We start from the raw sequence: 24,561 nt of genomic DNA on the forward strand, positions 1-24,561 counted from the left end.
CATGTAAATATGTGAGGAAGGTTAGGAAAGTTAAACTTTTATTTGTGTTATAAATTGTGATGAGGTATATTAACTTTGTTAATGGAAGTATGTTGTAATCCTTTCTTTTTTGATTTGTTGAAATCGAATGAAAATATTTTAAACAAACAAACAAACAAACAAACACACTCTCTTGCAAGAGAGCCCCCAGCAGAGTTTAAAATCACAGAATCACCCAGCACAGTGAAGCGTGAGGATCATTGGCTGATAGACCTTTTAAATATCCCATTTAATCCGCTTACAACGCTTCACCTCTCTACCACTCTCACAATGAACAGACCACACCATTAGTAAGTTTAAATGCTTTACTTACAAACCCCAAAGGTCATATTCATGTGTTATTCCACGCAGCAGCAATAAGAACACAGGTAAAAATCTGGTGTTTACAAAATACAGAAAAATATTTCTGAGCACACGGTCTGGGCTTGAAGAAGTCGATCAGAAATCCTTGCACCGATGGAACGAGGGAGCTGGATACCACCCAGCAGTGCCACCTGGATGCTCAGCTACTTCTCATGTCTCGGACGCTCGCAGCAATGCCCGTGATCATCCTTCCCCCTGTAGCAAAACACTGTTGTGCGCAGTGGCTGTCTGCTCCATCCCATGCACCCGGGCTCTGATCCCTCAAAAAAAAAGTGCTCATGAGTGCTGGTCCAGCAGTGGTTGGGAGTACCTGGACTTTGCCTGTGTCCCAGACAATCAATACCCACAGCCCCTCATGCATTTGGAACTACAGTATGCTTCTAAGCCAAGGGGAGGTGGGTGCAGCTTTGCACATTCGACAGGAAGCATGCATGGCTCAGGCTTCCTTGGTTCTTACTTCTTTGCGGTAGCCAAAAGCATTAATAAGTAAAGTTGTTGAATGGGCTCTGAAGGATCTTGCCACAACGCAGCCAAAGATTAGGTTTCTTTTCTCTTCTTGAATGGAATGTGTGTGTCACCCTTCTGCAGAGGCCACGCGGATCTTCTCAGTATCAATGGCTAAATGAAACCTTCATGTATATAGTGTTACCAAAGCTGCTAAGCAGGCAAATATTAGGCGCTCTTCTGCATTTACCTATGTATTTCCACTGATACATGCAAGCTCTGTGCATTTGGAATTAGACATGTGCTTCTTCTATGTATTCCTCTCCAACAGCCAATTTGTCCTGTTCTGGGCATTAAGCTGTACTCTGTTTCAAGTGTCACGATCCTGAAGCGAAATATATCCTGACCAACCTATAGCCACTTGCAGAATCAGTTCTGAAAGGCTGCAGAATTCTGAAATGTTGCAGAATCAGTTCAGAAATGCTGCAGAATCCATTCTGAAAGCGTTGAATGAAAATTATTGCACCCTCAACTTCATTTGGGTTTCTAGCTGCATTAGGAAGAAGAAGAAGAAGAAGAGGAGGAGGAGGAGGAGGAGGAGGAGGAGTTCGGATTTGATATCCCGCTTTATCACTACCCGTAGGAGTCTCAAAGCGGCTAACAATCTCCTTTTCCCTTCCTCCCCCACAACAAACACTCTGTGAGGTGAGTGGGGCTGAGAGACTTCAAAGAAGTGTGACTAGCCCAAGGTCACCCAGCAGCTGCATGTGGGGGAGCAGAGACGCAAACCCGGTTCACCAGATTACAAGTCCACCGCTCTTAACCACTACACCACACTGGCTCTAGTTAGGGCCTGAGTAACAATTTATATAAGGACAGAGTGTGCTAAGTTTCCATACTTAACCGCCCAGACCCTATTAAAACACCTTACTCTTTTTGCATGGAACGTCTTCTTCTCATTCGCCCTTCGGCAGGTAATGCTTCATTGCATCCTTGTAAACACATTAAAGTACTCCTAGTTTTGCACCTGTTCGTTCCTGAACCAAGGCAAGTTCCCAAATGATTTGCCACTGCGTAGTGAATAAGAACCACCGATTCCCGTGCAGAAAATGCCACTGATACAGGGTAAAAGCGAGGGGCAAAGAACATTTTGTGTTCATAGGGAACTACCTTATACTGAATCAGACCGTTGGGGTCCATCTAGCTCCATGCTGTCTACACTGGCTGGCAGCAGCTCTCCAGGGTTTCAGAAAGGGAGTCTCTCTCAGCCCTACCTGCTTGGTTTCAGTGTTACTTTTTTTAGTGTGAGCTGGCTGACAGGGAATTTGTGCCTTTGGAAAAACCCTGCTCTGTCTGATTTCCCTCTCTCCTCCCATCCTCAGTCCCACCTGGTTGGTGCACGCAATGAGAGTTGAGAATGTGGCACTGACTCCACTGCTCTGTCACACCCAGCTGTGAACTCACCTGTCCATTGTCATCCTTTTAAGAACTTTGTTTTTGGTGAAAACATAAGGAAACAACCCAGATTTTTGCTCCTCCCACTATTTTCTCATCTGGTGATTTTGACTGCTAGACAGACACAAGTCACACAACCCCTTGGCGTTCTGTCCAAATCATTGCACTCAAGCTACCTTGACAGGGAGAGCCAGCTCAAACAAAATCTCCGATGCTGTGTCACGCTTTTGTTTGCCCATTGCGGCATTAAAATGTCTGTGTCGAACTGGCAGGGCTTGAACTTGGCACGCATCAAGGTGGGTGGTTAAGGGGGTGGAATCACCTGGCTAGGCATGCGAAGGACAGGGTATAGTCACCAGACAAGGGGCGACTGTAAGAAAAAAAATTCATAGCAGCGCACTGCTCTATGTGTCTACTCGGAAGTCAGTCCCATTGAGTTCCATGGGGTTCGCTCTCAGGTAAAAGATTATTGCCTCGGCCAAAGAGTTATCCTAATAGCATCAAGAGCTTTCCTGAATACCAAAAATAATTAGAGGATTATACTAAATTCTCTTGCGTAAATTTTTTTTGCAGCAGAAAACAAGTGGCACACTCCCACAGCACTGTGCTTCATCTTTCCGTAGATGGTAGCATTAAATATTGACCTAAGGTGCAATCCTATGCACAAACTGGTGTTAGGTTAAGCTGGTGTAAAGTTACACCACAGCCAAACCCACCAGGTAGCTTAGGAGGCTAGGACCGACGCTAAGGTCACCCAGTGAGCTTCATGACTGAGTGGGGATTTGAACCCTGGTCTCCCAGGTCCTAGTCTAACCACATTCTAACCACTACACCACACTGGCTTCCTAGAGTACTTCTGCTATGGGGCAGCTATATAACTTACATAGGTAAATAAATATGGGGAAAGCAGAATGTCCCTTAGAAAAGGATCTGAAATATTTTTCTTCAAGCTTGAATTTGTTTTGTTGTTGTTTCATTTGACGCTTTAACTTGTTGTAAACAGCCTTGACTCTTTTTTTCTTTAAAATATAAAGCGGTATAGAAACGAAATGAAAAGCTGGGAAAAGAGGAGACTGGGAAGAGTTTGATAGCCACCTTCAAAGGCTGTCACATGGAAGATGGAGCAAGCTTGTTTTCTCCTGGGGTAGGACTCGAACCAATGGCTTCAGGTTAGAGAAAAGGAGATTTTGACTAAATATTCGGGGAAAAACTTTCTGGCAGTAAGAGCAGTGGAATGGTCTCCCTCGGAAGGTAGTGGACTCTCCTTCCTTCGAGGTTTTTAAGCAGAGTTTGGATGGCCATCTGCCATGGATGCTTTAGCTGAGTTTCCTGCATTGCAGGGGGTTGGACTAGATGATCCTTGGGGTCCCTTCCAACTCTAATATTCTATTGTTCCATTCATAATAACAATAAATTTTATTGGGGGAAAGGTACCTAGACATTCTGTTGTGGCGACTCTAACCTAGTTTAAGGTGCCATTTGCCGATTTAGCTTATATATCTGAATTTCTAGCACTGAGTTACAAGCATTGTGAAAGATACATGTATCTGAACTTAGGAGACAGGGGCTGGATTCAACCAACCTGTCTGGCCAGGACAACAGGGCTCCCCCTATCCCAACCCACAAAATAAGGTAAAGGATCAATAAACGGGTCATTTAGAAGCAACCAGAGTGTAATTGATGCTTTTGAATTATGGTGCTGGAGGAGACTCTTGAGAGTCCCATGGAATGCAAAAAGATCAAACTTATCCATCCTTAAAGAAATCAGCCCTGAGTGCACACTGGAAGGGCAGATCCTGAAGTTGAGGCTCCAGTACTTTGTCCACCTCATGAGAAGAGAACACTCCCTGGAAAAGACCCTGATGTTGGGAAAGATGGAGGACACAAGGAGAAGGGGGCGACAGAGGATGAGATGGTTGGACAGTGTTCTCGAAGCGACTGGCATGAGTTTTGCCAAACTGCGGGAGGCAGTGAAGGATAGGGGTGCCTGGCGTGCTCTGGTCCATGGGGTCACGAAGAGTCGGACACGACTGAACGACTGAACAACAACAACAGAGTGTAATGAGGAAAATCCTTTAAAAAAAAAAACCCATACAGTAGTCTAATAATAAATGGTTGCCTCCAGGAAGAATATAAGCACTTAATGGTTGCAAAGTATACAGAAGTTGTAGATCAAAGGGAGAAAAAGCTTGTCATCAGTTTTTAGCACAGGTGGCAACTTATGACTGACATGTCATCATCTCTAACTTCAATAACTGGCATCACATATGTGGGAACTGTTTAGGGTCACAAAGTTAATGGATAATAAGGACCAATCCTTTGTCAACAAGCGAACACCCGCAGTAGGAAGTGAAGTCTTTAGCAATAAGAATCCCACTTTAAGGTTTGCCAGAGAAAGGAAAAAAGCCCAAAGTTCTGTGTGAAAGCACAGGAAATTACTGAAGTTTAGAAGTTACTGGAAGATTTGGGGAATGCTAAAAATGTTTGCAAGGGTGTGTGGTTTTTTTTTTAAGTGCGTGTTTTTCAACAGATACTAAAGATTAGATACTTTAACAATAATAATAATAAAAGATGAGGGCATGTGTGTTTTGTTCCCTGAGCCCAGAAGCTTAAAACATTCCAGTGGTTCAAAATATGGAAGCCAGAGAAAATGCATTTCAGATGTACAGGATTCCTTTGGGTTGTTGTTTTCTTCTAAGACGACGGAAGATGACGAATGGTTTTTGGAATGCTCAGACTTGGCTGAAGGAGCCGAGCCATAAAAAACTCAAGAGCAGTCATTGATTTGCCTTAAAGCAAGAAGGCCAGGATGCCAGTAGTCCAATCCAAGTAGGACACTGTAAAGTATGGATGGTTCAATAGAAGAAGATAGGCCAGATCAAGCCCCAGATGTCCTACCAAATTTTAAGGCGTGGCAAATCATTTGGTTGCATTTTAACCAAGGGATGGAAAGTCACTTGTAAGGAAAAGTGATGTGGGGGAAAAATAAATATGCCTCCTTATATAATCCTTATACAGTATATATAATTTCTTGGACAGTCAATTTTTAAAAGCTGTTTTTAATACTATCTTTTAATGTTATACATGATCACTGCAGATGGTGACAGCAGTCACGAAATTAGAAGACGCCTGCTTCTTGGGAGAAAAGCAATGACAAACCTAGACAGCATCTTAAAAAGCAGAGACATCACCTTGCCGACAAAGGTCCGTATAGTTAAAGCTATGGTTTTCCCAGTAGTAATGTACGGAAGTGAGAGTTGGACCATAAAGAAGGCTGATCGCCGAAGAATTGATGCTTTTGAATTATGGTCCTGGAGGAGACTCTTGAGAGTCCCATGGACTGCAAGAAGATCAAAACTATCCATTCTCAAAGAAATCAGCCCTGAGTGCTCACTAGAAGGACAGATCCTGAAGTTGAGGCTCCAGTACTTTGGCCACCTCATGAGAAGAGATGACTCCCTAGAAAAGACCCTGATGTTGGGAAAGATGGAGGGCACAAGGAGAAGGGGACGACAGAGGATGAGATGGTTGGACAGTGTTCTCGAAGCTACTAACATGAGTTTGGCCAAACTGCGAGAGGCAGTGAAGGATAGGCGTGCCTGGCGTGCTCTGGTCCATGGGGTCACGAAGAGTCGGAAACAACTGAACGACTGAACGACAACAACAATGTTGTAACCTGCACTGGGACCTTAGGATAAAAGGGTGGGTAAATAACAATAACAATAATAATAATGTCACATTTTGATTTCAGGTGTATGCATGCATCATTTGGGACCTGAGCCTCTGCTTCCTGAGGGCGAAGACTTCACTTTGAAATGGTGGCAATTTTCTTATGCCCCTGACCCAGCTTGTGCAGTAAATAAACTGACCCCTGGACCACTGTTTGGAGAACAGAATCGATGTAAGAATACAGAAATTGTCTGTGCCTGCCTATAGAACAGGGTTTCCCAAACTTGGGTCTCCAGCTGTTTTGGGACTACAATTCCCATCATCCCCGACCACTTGTCTTGCTAGCTAGGGATGATGGGAGTTGTAGTCCCCAAACAGCTGGAGACCCAAGTTTGGTAAACCCTGATATAGAGGAAGGAGCTGGTCAGGCTTATGAAAAGCGTTTTTGCTTTGCTGATGTCGCTTAGCTAGCTGCTAACTATACGGCTGTCCTCCATTTGTTACGCAAGGCATGACTAAGAGATACTCCTTGATGGTAGTGGTAAGGGCACACTTGGATATGTGTGTGTTAACTTGCCATTGCGAATCCAGGAGTTGCCCCTCTGTGGCCAAACCATAGTTTTTTGTGTTCTGTGCAGCACCTTAACATTCTGCTGAGGCTAAGTAAATGCCGAATGGGCGCAAAAAGTCTGGAAAGAATATCCCAAGTCAAAATTAATCATTACATTGCACATTCTGCACTGTGGAGTTCACTCAGAAGCACTCCAGTTAATATAGTACGGCTCCAGCTGTTGTGGTTTAACTATGAGTGCCCTACTGATGGGGGGGGTGCCTGCCTTTCTCCCACAAAACAGAAGAACAGTGCCCAAGTTCATGGAAGCAGATGCCGTAGCCCGATGGCACCTCACTCCAATAAGAATGCAAGATCAGCCCTGCTAGGCTAGCATCCTGTTCTCACAGTAGCCCAACAGATGCCTTTAGCAAGCAGGTGCTCAGTGCATCCATTAAGATATGGAGAACCTTTTCACACACTCTCAACAGTTCTCTTAAGCCACTCTCTTGGAAGAGTCTCTTAGCAGCAGCATCTAAGTCACAAGGATGGGGAACCTGGTGCCCTCCAGATGGTACTGAACTCCATCTCCCGTCATTCCCAGCCACAATTGGCCAATGGTCAGGGATGGTGGGTCTTGTAGTCCAACAAAATCCAGAAGGGCCACATAAATAATAATAATAATAATAATAATAATAATAATAATAATAATAATATAGGTATTCTATTAGATGTCTTTTAAAAATAAAATAGAAATTATATTCAAGGATCATGATTTTATTATTCTTACCATTTTCAAAATGTAGGTTATGTCAAAATGTAGGTTATGTAAATATGCAATTATATGTGCAGGGTGGGGGGGAACGCAGGAGAAAAAGCATGGCTGATGGGTCCATAATGAGGACCCCCCCATAAGAAAATTCACCTTAATCCCAGGGCCTTTGTGTTCTTGATGCAGCAGCATTTGCCAACCTGGTGCCATCCATAAGCTTCGGACTACAACCCCCACCACCCCCAGAAAGGCAGCTGGAGTCGCTGTTGGAGGGCACCAGGTTGCTACAGGCTGAGAAGCAGTATGCCTCTGGAGAGCAACACAGAGACGGATGTAGGACGGGGGATGAAGTCGCGACCCGCTTGCGCGCTTGCCCAGAAGCATCCCCATCGCCTCTGGCCGAGGCCGGAACGCTGGTTTGTCGCGCAGCCAGCAATCCTGGGCATCTGATCCTCGGAACCAAGGGAGATGCCAAGTGGGGCTTCCAGCTACCGAACAGGCAGCTTTTTCTTCCGTCCTCTTCAGTCTCAGGCCTCTGGCCAACTCTCCCCCCCCCCGCGCCCCCTCGACGGCAAGGCAAGCGCCTTCCTTGTTCCCACTTCTCCCCTGGGCGCGAGATCCACCCAGCCGCTGCTCCAGGGCCTGCGCAACCGTCTCCCGCTTTCCCTCCCCGCGCCGCCACATCGCCAAAGGCGCCGTCACCGCGCCAGCCTCGCGCGCAAAAACGCACCGACACAAAGCCACCGCTTGTGCTCTTCCTGCGTCTGGCGGGTGGAGCTCCAGCTGCCTTGGCCCCCGTCCTCCGGCCCGCCCTTGCCGCGCTGCTTTCCTAACCACTGGCTTCCCATCCCCGGCAGCCTCCCTCGCCGCGCAGCCAATGAGAGGCCCGGGCGGAGGGCCGACCTGAAAGGGTGTTGCCTGGCCAGGCGCGTCTCATTGGCTGCGCCCGCTTCCCCAAAAGGCTCCGTCTCCCCCTCCTCTCTCTGGCGTCAGAAATAGAAGCGACCAGATCGGATTTGGCAACGGGCGAGGGCGGATCGTGCCGGCTCGGAAGGCACACCGGGCGGGTTGCTGGCTTGCTGCGCGCACAAGCGAGGCGGCGACGAAGCGAAAACGAATTAAGCAACAACCGTTACCTGACATTAGATCTAAGATCGCCCCCCCCTACTCACTGGATCCGAGGGAGCTGATCCCGCCGCCCCCCCTCCTCGAGCTGCCCCAAAGGAATTCGTAATAATTACGCACGGAGCCGGGAGGTGCATTAGAAACCAGAGGAGCGGGACGAGGCGCACGAAAGGGGTTTGAAGGCGCGCTTTGGATACCGCGATCATGGCGCTGGATTTCCTCGCAGGCTGCGTAGGAGGTAAGCGCTGGCGGGCGATTCTGCGCTGCCAGGAGAAGCGGAGCTGCCCCATTGTTATCTATCTTTGCACGATCCAGTTATGTAAGGAAGCCGGACTGGGGGCGGGAGCGAGAGAGAGAGACACAGCAGTTGGGCTGCCCGTGTCTGCGCCTTTGGAGAGCCTCGTGTGTGCGCGCGTTGCTTGGCGCACTGCAGCGGGGATGTGCTGCCTACCCGTCCGCCTGCCTCAGAGAGAGGGTGGGGGCACACTGCGCGCTTGGAAGGGAAGAAAGAGGCACCGCGGGAAGCCTTGACGCGATGGGTGCCTCTGTACCTCTTCTTGCACCCCTGTCTCCTTCCTCAAATTCGTGACTTGCTTCGGTGCCTTGGCGCCAGCTCGCTCTCCGCTGCCCGCATTGTCCCTGAGGCCCGAAGGAGCCATTGTCCCTCTCGGCGCCGACACTGCACCGGTGTCCATAAAGGCAGAGCCGGTGAGTCAGCGCTCGGCAACCGGCTTCCCTTTCCTTCCTGCCAGAAACTCTCCGAAGGGGTCTGCCTGCCACCTCCTCGAACAGGGCTGAAACTGCGCGAAATCGAAGCGGGCCCTTGTTTCCTTGGGCTTCGCCTATCGAAACTTTCCCCTCCGAGCCAGGGATTGATTTGGGCCGGGTCTTGGATCTCTACTGTTGTCGAAGTGATCCTTGTTGAAGTAGTGGGTGCCTCTCTGAGTACGCGCAGAGTTCAATTCTCCCTTCCCACTGAGCGCACACGCCATCAAGCCCCTGTGAGATGTGAGCTTTGTGAGGCCGAACGAAGGAGTGGTCTCGCGCAAGGTCCTTTCCCTTAACTGGGCGAAGGCATTTCTGCGCGCCCCCGCGGCTCATAGCCGACCCCTCCCCCTAACCCTTATTATAGGGCTGTCTTTTGTAGGAAGGTGGGGCTGCGCACCAATTTCCTGAAGTGCCTGTGCTGGAAGGACAAGCAAGAACCTCCTTCCTCTTGGGTGGGGACAGACTAAAAAGGAAATGGATTTCTGCCAAGGGATGCCACTCACCTTCACACCTCCCTGCTAGCATATGGGGTGGGGTGGCATGGGCATAGCCAGGATTTATGTTGGGGAGGACAACAACGACAGGACACCCACCTGTTATCACCCTCTGTCTGGCAGACATGGAATGAAATGCCTCAACAACAGTTGTTTTAAATTTCTTTCTTTTGACCTCAAGTGCTCAGAAAAAATCTGTCAGGATCTTTGCTAGAACGCGCCACAACACCACCCAAGCGACCTCAAATATTCTGGTTATTTCTACTTTTAGTCAAGAATTTTATTTATTTACTCGGTTTAGGGGGAGCAGCTGCCCCGCTGGCAACACCCATGGAGGATGGCACTGTTTTTTGTGGTGTGGGGCTTCGAGTCTTATTATTTCTGCCCCTTTGAAATGCTTGAGGTGTCCTTACTTGTGTGCACCGCTGGAGTGGTGACAGCCACTTTACCCAATCTGCCCCCCCCCCCGAAAAATCATACAAGTTTGTATCCAATATAAACCCACTCAAGATAATGAATATGGCTACTCTGAGTATGACTTGCTTGGATATAGCCTACAATTTCAAAGTGTCTCCCCTAAATTAGCTTCCTCATAGTGCTGGATGGGTCTACTCCGTTTTGTTTTATTTTAGCTGCATTAGGATCTTGCAGCAAGAATAATAAAGATTGTGGCGCCTTAAAGACTAGCATATTTATTATGGCATAACCGCTTGTGGGCTAATACACAATTTGGCAGGTGCTCATGTCCCAAGATCGTATGTTTTGAGGGGCGAAAGAAAGAGAAAGAAGAAACAAAGCGTGTGTCTCCTTGCCTTGATTTTGATGAAGTCTGACTCTGGAGATGTCCTCTTCCTCCAGTAAAAGTTACAACAGCGAGTAGCTGGCTGGTTTCAGCCTATTGAGGCTTTCCTTCTCCCTTCTGTTGTTGACTTCCCTCTTCTCTCTCCCCCGCTCTGCAAGCACAGTTTGGGGTTATGTAGAACACTCTGTACTTAATATCTTCATCTGCTGCAGTTTTAAGTATGCCACTTTGCGTGTGATGTTTAAGTCCTTGCCAAATCGGTTTTAATAAGATTAACACAGTGGCACTCAATTGGATCCTTAAAGGAAGAACTTAACAGGAGCCTGTTGACATTTTAACCCTGCTTTATTTTTGAAGATGCTATGCAGAAAATATTTTAAAATTTAAAAATATGTAGGCTGAAAAACATCAATACCCCTAGCCATTCTTGTTCAAATACTTGCTTTAAAAATGGGGGGGGGGTTAAAGTTTTTTTTTAAGTACTTGCATCACTTCCTGCAGTAATTGCATGCTTACCACAATCTTACTAGAGGACTAGCGCTTGGTCTCAGATGCAGTGACTAACCTGTGTTTCCCTTCAGATATTGTGGGACTCTCATTTCCATTATCCTTGGTCATCTGCCATGCTGGCTGGGGCTGATGGGAGTTGGAGTCTAGGGATTGCATCCAGTGAAGTTATTCTGTTTTGTGGAAGGGCCTCTGCTTGTGCAATGTAACTTCCTCTTCTCAACCCATACCCTTTCCCCATAATTTCTACTGGGAGGTCAGAAGAGGTGCACAACCAGAGGTCCTTGGGTGAATAGGATGAGTTGGTTGGATACAATCTTAAGATGAGCTTGGAGTGTCCTTCCCCCTCCCCCCATGTGTTAAGATGCACCTTGAAGGCTCTGCTCATTTGACTGCCTACAACATCCGTCAGGTTGGCAGCCACGAAAGACGGAGCCTTCTCAGTGGTGTCCCCACCCTCAGTTAGAGAACTCCCTTCTAACAAGATTGTGGTTGTCACCCCTACAGAACAGACCTTCAAACTGGTCTTGAAAACTCATCTGTTCTGGGTATCCTTCTCCAGGGTTTTTGGTTTAGCAATCAGTCCTGCTTCCCAGGGAACTCTGGGATTGTAGCTCTGTTAGGGAGGAATAGGAGTCTCCAAACAACCTTTAGCACCCTTAATAAATTAAATTTTCCAGGATTCTTTGTGGTAGGCATGAGTCCTATAAAGGTAAAGGTAAGGGACCCCTGGACAGTATGGAATGCGGCACTCATCTCGCTTTCAGGCCAAGGGAGCAGGCGTTTGTTCACAGTCAGCTTTCCGGGTCATGTGGCCAGCATGACTAAATCGCTTCTGGTTCAACGGAACACTGTGATGGAAACCAGAGTGCACGGAAATGCCGTTTACCTTCCTGCAGGAGCTGGGACAGAGCAGCAGGAGCTCACCCCGTTGTGCAGATTCGAACCGCCAACCTTCTGATCAGCAAGACTAGGAGGCTCAGTGGTTTAGACCACAGCGCCACCTGCATCCTTCCTACCTGAGTCCTATAGACAGCAACCGTGTGACTTCTGTAGTCTTCTGTGCTTTGCAAATAGTTGCTTCTGTGGTGGGTTATAGTGGTGCAATGCCAGATTGTCTCATAATGCCTTCTTCTTCTTCATTTCAGGTGCTGCTGGCGTGTTGGTAGGACATCCATTCGATACTGTTAAGGTGGGTTGATTTTCCACAGGCTTACTTAATCATAAACATTTGGGCCAAAGATAGCACTTGCCCTTATGAGTAGACAGCGTTTTTTTGTGTTTTTTTTAGAATTTAGATGTTTTGGACCCATTAAATAAAAACCCTCATAGGCCAAATCCTGGTATAGAGATCTTGAATTAGATTTTCAGACATACTGAAGCATTGAAACATCCCACAGTGAAGCCAAATTAGCAACAGATTAAAAAGTTCCAAATTGATAGTCCCTCTTGACTTAAGCACTCTGATTATTGGGTCTTCAGACCCCCCCCCCCTTTTTTTTTTTTTACTCTGCAGTTCTGCAGCATCTAGTAAAAATGCTTATGGAAGATGCAGATTTTTAGGACTAATGCAAAAAGAGGGTGGGGAAGGTTGCACTGCACTTAAAGGTGCATTGTTGCTGTTTGCTACATTTTTTGTTTTCCTACTCGCTTTGGGGGAACATAAATTTGTTAATTATATTTCCCGGATGACAGTTTGCAGCATGATGAAACAGTCTTGCTAATTAACATGCTTCCTCCCACCCTTGGGGAAATATTGTGAGCTCACAAAGGAATACTTCTCTTCTTCTTTTTCTCTTCCCCCCCCCCCCCCGGTCCGGAAGCTGACATTTATTGGTTGAACTCAAAACAGAAGTAGCCGGTTGCGGGTGGGAAATGAGATCCAATTAGGCATATCACTTAAAATCTGTGCCTGTACAGCAGTCAAATAGCATCTCAAAACAGGACTGGACTGGCCCATGGATTGGAATGCATGAGTCTAAGCTGGGCTTTAGTCATTTGCACGCCTACTTGAGAGCAAGCCTCACTGAATGCTGTGGGGTTACTTCTGAGTACCCATGCACAGGATCAAGTAAATCCAATAATTTCAGCTTGAGTGTGGGTTGGAGCAAGGGGTTAAGGGTCTTCTGGCTGAGGAAATATGCCAATTAACATTCATAACTTTAAAACATCCCATACTTAATAGGTGCAACAATTATGGATGAAACGTGAAGTCTGTTGGTTTGTAGCTGTAAAATTCAGTCATTTCATGCAATGGTGTATCCTTTGCTTGAGAAACCATTTCCATTAGATTCCGTTGAATTTCCGTTGAATCCCATTTTGTCCCATGGGGGGATAATACTATGATCCTTCATATATTTTATGGACATGTTTGCAGAATGAGGACCAAAAAGTCTGACCGTCTGGTTTTCTTAATCTTCTTCACTTTTTTTTTTAACTTAATGGAATTGGTCTTAACTGAGAGGGTGAAGGTATAGTCTGGCACCCTGAACTGAAACCTTTTGTTTATTTTAGTATATTTCTATCCCACCTTTCTTCCATCATGGAATTCAAGGTGGTGTCCATGGGATTCCTAGGTGGTCTCCCATCCAGGCACTGACCAGACTCCTATCTGCTTAGCTTCAGAGTAGTGGCTGCATCATGTGCCCTCAGACCACACCTTGGGACCAGGAAATGCATTTACTTGGAAGCACATTCCATTGAGCATACTTGCAAAGCAAAATGTATTCAGGGATGGGGTATTAGTTAATTATGACGGCAATATACAAATCCCTCAGTTAACTTGCTACCATGTTGTTGAAGGTACAGTGACATTACTAACAATGCAGAGGGGGGAAATTCTGTTTTAAGGTTGCAATCCTGTACACACTTATCATGGGTGTAAGCCAACTTAACAGGACTTATTTCCAAGTGGACACTTAGAGACGACCGTGCTGTCAGTTACCAGTTGCATATGAGGGTCTTGCAGGACGATCCTGTCCATCGGGGACTTGTTCCCAAGAAAAGCCTGCACGGGATTGCAATATTAGACTAACTTACTTTAATCTGCTAGGTAATAATAACCTGGTCTTGTAAAAAGGCAGTTTATGCAGATCTAAATCTCGTGTCACTGCATTAAGCCCTTTAACCCTTTCCTGTGAATCCTGTAACTTACCTGGATGGGTAAACATTTCTAAGCTTTTATTTTATTTTTTAAATTTATCTTTTGAAGCAAATTTTCTAAAGGCCAACTTCATTTTGAAACTATAAATACATCTGGGGGTGGGGATCCAAGGCAAAGCTTAATTTCCTCTGTGAAGCCTTTTTTTTTTCTTTTTTCTTTTTTTTCCCTCCACTAGTTGCACAGATAAAGCAATGTCTGGGTTTTGTGGGAACTTGGTGGGGGAGATGCAAAAAACACCAGAGATGCTGAACTGAACCTGAACCAGGTCTTCTTCGAGTGGCAACTCCTTTCCTCCTCCTCCTCCTCCCCCCCAGTTTGTTGATGTAATGTGTACAATTGCTTTGTTGCTTAACTGCCTTTACTTTCTGAGCTAGGGGCTGTCTTCATTAACAGCAAAAGTGTTACTTTGTTGTAGATGACAGATAAGCCTCATCACGGGAGAGTTACCTAGTAAGTATAGACCAGGTGAACCTTCTGTTTCTCTCGGTCTTAATTTTTTCCAACATGTATGATTAGTTCAAGTTTTATAAAGACAAAAAAAATAAAATAAAAATACCAGGAAACCATATGTAGTTTATTCCCTCCCTCTTTCTTTTTTTTTCTCTTCCTTTTTAGTTTAAAAAATGTTTCTCGTGCTCTGAAGTGGAGGGGGTGGGGATTTGCAATATGCAAGGTTTGTTTTGAATACAAGCTTTAAAAGGAAAACCTGACTTTGTTTTGCATTCGTTTTCCTAGAGTGCACTAAAAAGATTTTGTATGCTTTTTTACATGCTTAAAAAAATATTTTATATATGTACTTTGTGGAACAAAACTTGTGAATTCTGTTTTCAGCCACTCCTTAAATTGAGGTTCCCATTTTTAATATATATTTATTTATCTTCCACACACACACACACACACACAAATGTTATAACCATGTCTGTATTAATGCATTTTTAGGTATTGGTACTTGGTTGGTTTGTGGGGTTCACTCTCAGTGTCTGTTTTCAATTCGAATTTTAAGTGGTTTTTAGATGCCAGGGTTCAGCTTCAACAGTATTGAAAGAAGGAAACTGGCATAATGTAATGGGAATTGGTATAGGAAATTGCATTGTGGCAAAAATGTAAGAACATTAGATCATCTGCGTGGTAACGTTTTACCAGGCCGCAAAGAGACTGCCCCACAATGCTTAAAAAAGCATTATTGGTTTTAAAAAAAACCTGTAGGTCCCTCAAAGCGGGGTTTTCTGACTCTATTGTCTAAAATACAGGCAGCTTCTTTAAGATTTAGGGTCCATAAAAGTGGATATATTTCACATATCTGTTAGTAACTTAGCTGCGGTCTAAAAGGAAAAACTATGAACTCCATTCCTGGTCACCTGGAGAATATTCTTTTTCATCATAGGCAACCAGACAAGTACCGGTAGCTGTTTATGGACCTTAACTAACATCCTTTAAACTTGGCCATTCATGACCAGTGAGTAGATCTTCGCTGGCCTTATTTCATAGCTGAGAATAATGACATGTGCTAATGAAACCGCAGATAGCTTGAAGTAAGGGGGACAAGCCCCAGCCCCTATTAATCATTCCCATCTCATGCAGACTTGAGCACTAAAGTGAGTGACTCCCAAAATACTGACCATTTTTTAAATTGCCTGCTATGGCACTGTGGTGTCAGGACTGGGTGCACATCGATGCACCTTATATGTGCCCAGTCAAAGGTGCTGTCGTACTTCTGCCTGCTGATTTTCATTTATTTTGTTTGCCATGCCAATGAATTCTCACTACGTTTTGTAGGTACGCCTTCAAGTTCAAAATGTGGAGAAGCCACTTTACCGGGGGACCTTGCACTGTTTTCAGTCCATCATAAAGCAAGAGACGGTGAGTAGCTTGTTCAGTGATTGTGCTCTTCGCTCGTGTTTTGCACTGTATTCAAGGGAGAAGGAGCCTTTCATGAATAAAGCCTAGGAGCTCCTTTTCACCATGGGTGTCACCTTTCATGTCACTTCAGAATTCACCAGGCTACTTGGGATTCCTAGACCAGAATACCAGTTTCTGGAAACCACAGGCGTGGGAGAGTGTCCTTGTGCTCAGGTCCTGCTTGAGGATTTCACACAGGCATCTGGTTGGACACTGTGAGAACAGGATGCTGGACTAGACGGGCCATTGGCCTGATCCAGCAGGCTCTTCTTATTGTTCCTATGGGAGGAGTTTCCACTGCAGCAATGCGACTGTGCAGAAGAGCTGCAACTGGATCCTCTCACACGATCTATGGTTCACATCTTGCATTAACTAGCCAGTCACAGCTCTCACACTACAAATTTAATTAGAGATGTGACCCTTGGGTTCCCCTTTCACTTGGACGCCTAGATGACAGCTGAAGGCCAAATAGACTCTTTTTCCTGGAGGAATCAGATCAGCCTGGGGTTTTTCCTGCTGTCTTCACCTCCAGGTTACATTATTGCAATGCACTGTCCTTGAAGACAATTCAGAAATTTCGGATAGTTGTCAGGGGTTATGACCCGAGTTGCTCCATCAGCTCTTGTTAGCTGATCTTCTTCTAGGGCGCTGGTCACTAGATGGCTTCCAGGCTCCATGCAAGGTGCTGTTCTTTGCTCTTTAAAATTCTAAGCTATCAAAGAATATCTCAAGAATCGCCTCCTACATATGACTTGGCTCAAGAACTCCATTCTAGATCCAAGCCACTCTTTCAGGTTCCCTCACCACCAAGAGTGCCCTTGTGGAGGTAGTGGAACAGCCTCCCACATCACTGATTGGACAATAGTGACTATTTTATTTCAGTGCGTCTTGTGAGAATTTTAACGTTCCGTTAGGATTTAATTGCCCCTGGTGCTGATGCCGTTTGTTTTAAAGTCTGCTGTTGTTGTTGTTTTTTTTAAAAAAACAACAACTATTTTTGTGGTATTTAACTAGTAGGTGTTTATTGCGGCATCTCTTTCAATCTTTTGTTTCTATACTGTGATTTTATTGTCTTTACGACTATATAAAAAGTGTCTTGTAGAAAGGCGGACAGTTGTTTGACTGCTGCTGTTAAAATGAAGTTTGCCTAAATGGATTCCAGTGGAAACTAATTAGCTGAATGTTTTGGCTTATAAAAGTAAAGTACAGCCACGTTAACTGGTTTTTAACCATCTCTCCACACACCATAACCGGCATATTTTCTGCTCTCACCGGAGCAAATTATTAGAGCTGTTGCCCCCGGGAATGAGTCTCTGCCGCTTTGGATTGGGGTACAGAGAAGACTTGCATATGCTTGAGCAGACCCTCATGAAACAGAACTGAAACCCCAAAAGTAACTCTAGGAAACAAAGGGACAAATTAGGAAAAAAAAGGATAAATGCAACACCAAACTAAAGAATTTAAACTACAAATAGCACCTGATTAGGGGCCCTAATCAACATTAGCACTACAAAGTAGAGGTGAGGATTGTGGGTAAAAAAATTTTTTTATCAGGACCACAATGTTATTTATAGGTGGGTGGTTTTCTTAAAAGCAGAGATCTTAGGCCCGGGTACCATATGTGACCCTCCAGACCTCTTTCTGTGGCCGTCAGCACTCTCCCCAGGCCACACCCCCTCACCATCCCTCCACCCGCTTTTGCCTCTGCCCACACACCCCACGATGGGCATGTGGCCCCAGAAGGTAGCCCAGCAGGGCTTTGTGGCCCTTAGGTTGAGAGATGCCCCTCTGCCCCTGTTTTGAATCAGGGGCAAGTTCCTGACAACACCCTTAACAGTTGCCTTGGAATTTGGCGCCCTGCAGATCAGAGAGAGGTTTAGCTTAGTCCTGTTCCTGGTGTGCCAGTTTTCTCTACGAAGGGGCTCGGGATGGGCGAAGGCATGACTTAATCTCGCTTCGCTCCTGCCCAGATTTAACTAGCAGCTGATAACGGAATGGGACGTGAAACCAAAGTTAAGTAACTTCCGTGTCGAAATAGCTCTACAGGTCAGTCAGGGAAGCTCCCCAATTGCCCACAATAAATACTCCTCGTGCCGCAATGCTGGACTTTTCTTCCAAATGCTCATGGAAGTGTGGTCGGAAGAGGGGGCTTCCCCGTCCCCAGCTAGCCATTAATCACGCGGCGGCTCCCTGGTTGCGCAAAGAGCCACGTGGGCAGCCATGTGACACTTCCTTAGTCATGGCTTGACATGGTCAGTTGCTGCTGTCTGCCTCCTCCACAGCTGTACACACACCAATGTATGTTTGTAAGTGCTCGGCCAGTTGCCACAGTTGTACGATTCTGTGCAGTTTTTGAGCACTTTATGATAGACGGAAGACAAATAGCCCAGGAAAATTCTTTCAGGTACTGTAGTTACCAGGTACTGATATGAAATGAAACTATTTCGGCCATTTCCGAAGGAGTCTTTAAGGAAAGTGAACCCAATTCAGTGGGGCAGAAGGAGCTTTCTAATGTTGTCAATGGGGTCTAAGCACAGTGCCCCATTTCAACATATTTGCCTCTGTGCCATACGAAATGGGTCCAGGAAGTTTGGTTTCCATAAAATAAAATAAAAACACCAAACTTTGCAGCTCCTTTTAAGATGTGAGCATCCTTATGATGTGGGGGTTTGTTTCAAGATAGCATTCAAGTGTGTTGTTCCTTTGAAGGCTGTGATTTCTCCTCGCATTAAGGGGAAAGATAACTAAAAGAGGCTGGGCACGGTCTTGGGGACATAGAACGCACCTTTATAACGAGTTAGACCATTGGTCCATCTAGTTTAGAATAGTCTACACCAATTGGCAGTTGCTCTCCAGGTTTTGGGAGAGTGGTCCCTTGCAGCTTTGCCAGAGGATGCCCAGGACTGAACCTGAGGCCTTCTGCATGCAAAGCAGATGTTCAAACACTGTGATAGTTACATCATGTTTTGGAGGGCCCCCAACTCAAGCTGGTTTGTGGTGGCTGAGGGCTGAAGACAGATGGGGATTCTTTGAAAAATTGCATCCTCTCTTTCATTAGCAGATGGCTTTGCTGGCTTCAAAGCTCTTCCATGAGCCCAATGGGACATTTTGACCCCCACCCTATGAGTTATTGTGGGTTCAGAGAAGTTTGTGTCAATTTTGCCAGTCTCCATCCGTTGCCCAGAAGGGTCTAAGTCTTTAAAGTTGGGATCATAGGATTGTTGAGTTGGAAGGGATCCTGAGGACCATCTAATCTGACCCCTTGCAATGCGGGAATATGCAGCTGTTCCATATGGGGATCGAACCTGCAACCTTGGCATTAACAGCACCATGCTCTAGCCGACTGAGCTACTGAAGAGCGTGCATGCCCTAAGGAAGTAAAGGAGGGCAATAATAAATGTCTATTTCCAACTCAACTTAAAGCTTTCTTCAAACAACATTGTCATGACACAGGGAGAAATAACTTGAGGGAAGGCGTGTAGCACAAAAGGACTGAGATTACTGAATTCTTACTGGTTAGCTGAGGCAGGGTCATAGCCCAGCGACAGAGTCTCTGCCCTGCATGCAGAAGTTCCCAGGTTCAGTCTCCAGGTAGGGCTGGGAAATAGTCCTGTCTGATACCTCTGCCATACAGTGTAGACGCGGGTGGCGCTGTGGTCAAACCACTGAGCCTTTTGGGCTTGCCGATCAGAAGGTCGGTGGTTCGAATCCCCGTGACAGGGTGAGCTCCCGTTGCTCTGTCCCAGCTCCTGCCAACCTAGCAGTTTGAAAGCATGCCAGTGCAAGTAGAGAAATAGGTAAACGGCGTTTCCGTGTGCTCTGGCTTCCGTCACAGTTTCCTGTTGCGCCAGAAGCAGTTTAGTCATGCTGGCCACATGACCTGGAAAGCTATCTGTAGACAAACGCCGGTTCCCTTGGCCTGAAAGCAAGATGAGCACCACAACCCCATAGTCGGCTTTGACTGAACTTAACCATCCAGGGGTCCTTTACCTTTACCTTTTTGCAACACTGAAGTAGATAGATGAATGGTCTCACATGGGATAAAACAACTTCCTATGAGTGGGATGATGCTAGCCCAGGGGTCTGCAACCTTTAAGACAAAAAGAGCCACTTGGACCCGTTTCTGAAGAAAAAAGAAAGAAACTGGGAGCCGCAAAACCACTGCAACATTTAAAACAAATATAACACTGCATTTTATTTTAAAAAAATCCGATTTAAATTTAAAAAATCTGATTTAAATAAAAAAAATCCATTTTTTTGATATATATTTTTTAATCATTCATTTTTATCCAACCTGGGGACCACTACCAGGTCACAGCCTGATCCAAGGTGGGTTGCAACAGCATACAAATATTTGATTTGTTGTTGTTTTTTTAAAAAAAATGAGTCCTCAACTGCACACTTGTGTTAAATGTTTGTACCATGTCTAATTGAAGACTGCTGGCTTTTACAATAATCTTAGTGTCTTTTACCCTTAATATTCCAGACCAGAGGCTATGCTCACCTCTTCCAACCTCCTCTCTTGCTAAATAAAGCACAGAATTGCATCAGAGAAGCCTGTGATGTTTGTGCTGACTTGCATACAGGTGGCTGTAGTAGTTCATAGTGTTCAAACCTTTTTAGGGGAGTTCCCTGCCCCCTTAATGACAATGGCGATAGATTTTGCACATGAACACAGATCCAAGTTAGGACTCCTCTCTTCCACGCCAACAAGTGCTTTGTCAAGGCTCCCCTAACACACACTCAGGACAGAGGAAAAACTGCAACCTTTTGGGGCGTCATTCTCCTACCCATGTCTCGGTGAGAACCAGCCCTTTATTCTGCCTCACGTAGTACATCCTCCCCCTTCAAGAAATCATTTCCTTTGGACTTTCGGCCCATCTCCACCCCTATTACTCCTTGCCCTTGCGAAGGAAGCATTTTCACAAGTTTTCTTTTTGGTGGGCTGTCCGTGCTTCCAAACACCTGGAAGTCACGACAGGGGCTTCTCCCCCCACCTAGTAAATTCTGCCTCTGCATAAGTTACTCAGGTTTGGTTTTCTTTACCAGCCCACCCAACCACCCACCCACCCCGGTCGAAGCAGAGCAATAAGTCATTTACCTCAGCAGGGGACAAGCTCAGCTCCAATAATGAAACCCTTCCAAGGAGTGGGGGGGGGGGTCCAAAACTTGTGACAAGCAGGTAGGTGGTTGGAGAGCAGCATCAGAGGGGGAGGGGGGAAGGAAGCGAGAGAAAGCTTTCCCAGTTTTTACGCAAGCCGGAGCCTGAAAGGTTGCCAGAGCGCGTGCGGCAAGGAGACTAAAGAAGTGCTATTGTGGGTCAAGTGACCTAGAACTGGGAGAAAAGAAAGCGCGGGAGAACAAGCCCCTCTTTCAGCCGCCGAGGAGGAATCCCCCGGATCTCCTCCAGCCACAGGCTGCCCAACCAAACCGGGGCAAAGCCAAGGCGCCGCTCTTTGCGCCGCGTGTTTGGAGAGGCCACTTTGGAGAGGCCCAGCCGGAGGGCGCGGCGCAGGCGGCCAACTTGCGCTCCTGCGCTCTGCCTGGCAGCCTAAGCAACACACCTGAGGAAGCAGAGGACTCCCCCTCCCCAGTCCCAATCCCTCACCCCAAGGGACTCGTTGGGGGGTTGCAAAGCCCCCCGCCCACGGCAGGCAGAGAGCTCGACGGTGGTTTCTGCCCAGCCAGCCCAGCTTTGCGCCCTGGAAGGCGGGGGCGACGTGACTAACCTTGCCTGGTGAGGTCCGGCGGCGGCTCCGCTCGACGCTGCTGCGGAAGAACGCACAACTGCCTTTTCCTCCATGCAGCCTTTTTAAGCAGCCACGTCCCTGCTGTGCGTGCTCGGGCTCCTAGGAGCCTCCAAGCCCCCTCGCGACACATGCACCCATTGGCTCCTGAGACGCGGGTCCCGGGCAAGGGCGAGTCCTGGCCTTGCTCCGGGGCGGAGAGAGACGCGCGCCCGCGAGAGCGCGGTCTGAGGCTGCGAGCGGAACCAGGAGTGAAGGAGGCAGCGGCAGGGAAACAGGCGCAGCTTCCCTCCTTTTTAAAAGGAGGGCTTCCCCCCTCGCCCTCGCCCACCACCCGCCGCCCCGGCCCAGCCCACAGCTGCCTACCTCGTCATCGCCTCGATGCAGCAGCCAGCAGCAGCTCCACACCAGCAGCAGCAGCCACACCTCTGTAGGGAAACTGCTGCTGTCTGCTGCTGCGCCTGCGCTGGCAGAAACGAGGCACGATGCATGAGCAGAGCAGCACAGCAGCAGCACCCTCAGCCTCCGAAGGGCGGGCCGCCGGCCAGCTGGAGGGCGGCCTCTGCCATTGGCCAGCTGGAGAAGTGGACAGGCGTATCCGCCCCGGAGCCCCGGAGCCGCGGCAAAGGTGTAAAAGAGCCGCATGCGGCTCCGGAGCCGCAGGTTGCAGACCCCCGTGCTAGCCTAACCTGTTTGCTTAACCGGAAGAGAAGGTTGCAGGAACTTTCAGGTGAAAACACTTTGAAGGCTGTGAAGATTTTTATACGTTAAATGGGATCACAGGCAGGATTAAATTTTGAGCAGTGAATGCAAAGTAAAATATAACAGTAATGGAAGTATTGTGGAATAAATTTGTATAATGCAACCCGGAAGGGTGGGAAGTCTACTTCGGAATTATGTATTAAATTTGATGTTGTTAAAAAGAACTGAGTAAAAATGACTTGGCTAATCAATAAATAACAAACAAACAAACAAACAAACAAACAATTTATTATTTACACCCTGCCCATCTGGCTGGGTTCCCCCAACCACCCTGGGCGACTCCCAACAGAATACCAACAACAACAATAAAGCGATAAAATATCAAACGTTAAAAACTTCCCTAAACAGAGCTGCCTTCAGATGTCTTCCAAAAGTCAGATAGTTTATTTCCTTGACATCTGATGGGAGGACATTCCACAGGGCCGGCGCCACTACTGAGAAGACCCTTTGCCTGGTTCCCTGTAACCTCACTTCTCGCAGGGAGGGAACTGCCAGAAGGCCCTCGGAGCTGGACCTCGGTATCTAGGCTGAACAATTGGGGGTGGAGACGCTCCTTCAGGTATACTGGGCTGAGGCCGTTTAGGGCTTTAAAGGTCAGCAGCAACACTTTGAATTGTGAAGATGTTTCTCCAAATGCCAATTTCCCCCCTTCTGTTTTTCTCTCCTAGACCCTTGGACTTTACAAAGGCATTGGGTCACCTATGATGGGACTTACCTTCATCAACGCCCTTGTGTTCGGCGTTCAAGGGAACACACTCCGTGCTCTCGGAAAGGACACTCCAATGAACCAGTTCCTTGCTGGTTCTGCGGCCGGCGCCATCCAGTGTGTCATCTGCTGCCCCATGGAGCTGGCTAAGACGCGGATGCAGCTGCAAGGGACGGGCGAATATAAGCTGAAGTCCAAGAACTACAAAAACTCCCTGGACTGCTTGGTCAAGATCTACCGGAAGGAAGGGCTGAAAGGCATCAACCGGGGAATGGTCTCCACGTTCATGAGGGAGACGCCAAGCTTTGGGTTCTACTTCCTGACATACGACTGCCTCACCAGGTACTTGGGATGCGAGGCAGAGGACAGTTACATCATCCCCAAACTGCTCTTGGCGGGAGGCATGTCTGGGATCGTCTCCTGGCTCTCGACGTACCCCGTAGACGTGATCAAGTCTCGCCTCCAAGCAGACGGAGTCGGCGGGATTGTGCGCTACCAGGGCATTCTGGACTGCGTCAGGAAAAGCTACCACGCCGAAGGCTTGAGGGTGTTCACAAGAGGCCTCACCTCCACGCTGCTTCGAGCTTTCCCCGTGAATGCTGCCACTTTTGCCACAGTCACCGTGTTCCTCATGTACATGAGGTCGGAAGAGAACCAGATCCGAGGCGATCTAAGTGGATGTGAGGCTGGCCCGGCGATCCAGCAGCCTTCAAGCTTTTAGATTCCCGAACGGAAGCAAGTGATCTTCTTTTTATTTTCTTTTTTCCTTTTTTTTAAAAAAAATATCTGGATGTAGAAACTGTAAATTTCTGTCTGTATAAAGCATCCTTTTATCGTTACTTAGGATTTCACCTCCTTTATGAAAGCAGCAGATCTGTTCTAGAAATCCATGTAATAAGAGGACTTGCTATATATATATATATATATATATATATATATATATATATATATATAAACATTGTCTTAAAAAAGAAGAAGAAAGAATAGACCTCATCCTACCTTCCAGCAGTTCATTATTTGGCACATGGCCTAGCTGCTGCATCAAACCTCATAAAAGACCCCCAGCCTATCCTATTCCCATTCAAGATATAAGCCCCTATGCATTCTCCATGCATAAATGGTGGGGAAGGGGCAGGGAGCAGTGGTGGGGTCCTGATCCTGTGCAGCACGTTATGCTTGCTCAGTTGAATGTTGGTGGGTTCCCTTTGCAGACAATGGCGCCATGCATGTTGGGACGGAAAGGCAAGAGGCGCGCATTCTAGCAGGTTGGGTTCTCCTTCCCGTACTTGTTTGTGC

The 24,561-nt window shown here is 46.8% G+C and overlaps 2 protein-coding genes across 3 annotated transcripts in view; one reads left to right on the forward strand and one right to left on the reverse strand.

Moving 5' to 3' along the window:
* SLC25A47 (solute carrier family 25 member 47) overlaps nt 1-8,151 on the reverse strand; it is a 31,756-nt gene extending 23,605 nt beyond the window's left edge. The window contains exon 1 of the mRNA XM_033139768.1: nt 8,023-8,151. The gene's annotated coding sequence lies outside the window, so the exon portion shown is untranslated. The remainder of the gene's footprint in view (nt 1-8,022) is intronic.
* Nucleotides 8,152-8,311: 160 nt separating this feature from the next.
* SLC25A29 (solute carrier family 25 member 29) lies at nt 8,312-24,104 on the forward strand. 2 transcript variants are annotated; one of them, XM_033139755.1, is made up of 5 exons: nt 8,314-8,655; nt 12,137-12,180; nt 14,567-14,601; nt 15,928-16,011; nt 23,228-24,104. In XM_033139755.1, the coding sequence occupies exon 5, from the start codon at nt 23,261-23,263 to the stop codon at nt 23,984-23,986; it is 726 nt and encodes a 241-aa protein (XP_032995646.1). In that variant the 5' UTR covers nt 8,314-8,655; nt 12,137-12,180; nt 14,567-14,601; nt 15,928-16,011; nt 23,228-23,260; the 3' UTR covers nt 23,987-24,104. The 2 variants fall into 2 exon arrangements, with proteins under 2 accessions (XP_032995635.1, XP_032995646.1); XM_033139744.1 differs by lacking the exon at nt 14,567-14,601 and having other exon boundaries at nt 8,312-8,655.
* The last annotated feature ends 457 nt before the right edge of the window (nt 24,105-24,561 follow it).

This window comes from Lacerta agilis, chromosome 1, assembly GCF_009819535.1.
Source record: "Lacerta agilis isolate rLacAgi1 chromosome 1, rLacAgi1.pri, whole genome shotgun sequence".
Lineage (NCBI taxonomy): Eukaryota > Metazoa > Chordata > Lepidosauria > Squamata > Lacertidae > Lacerta > Lacerta agilis.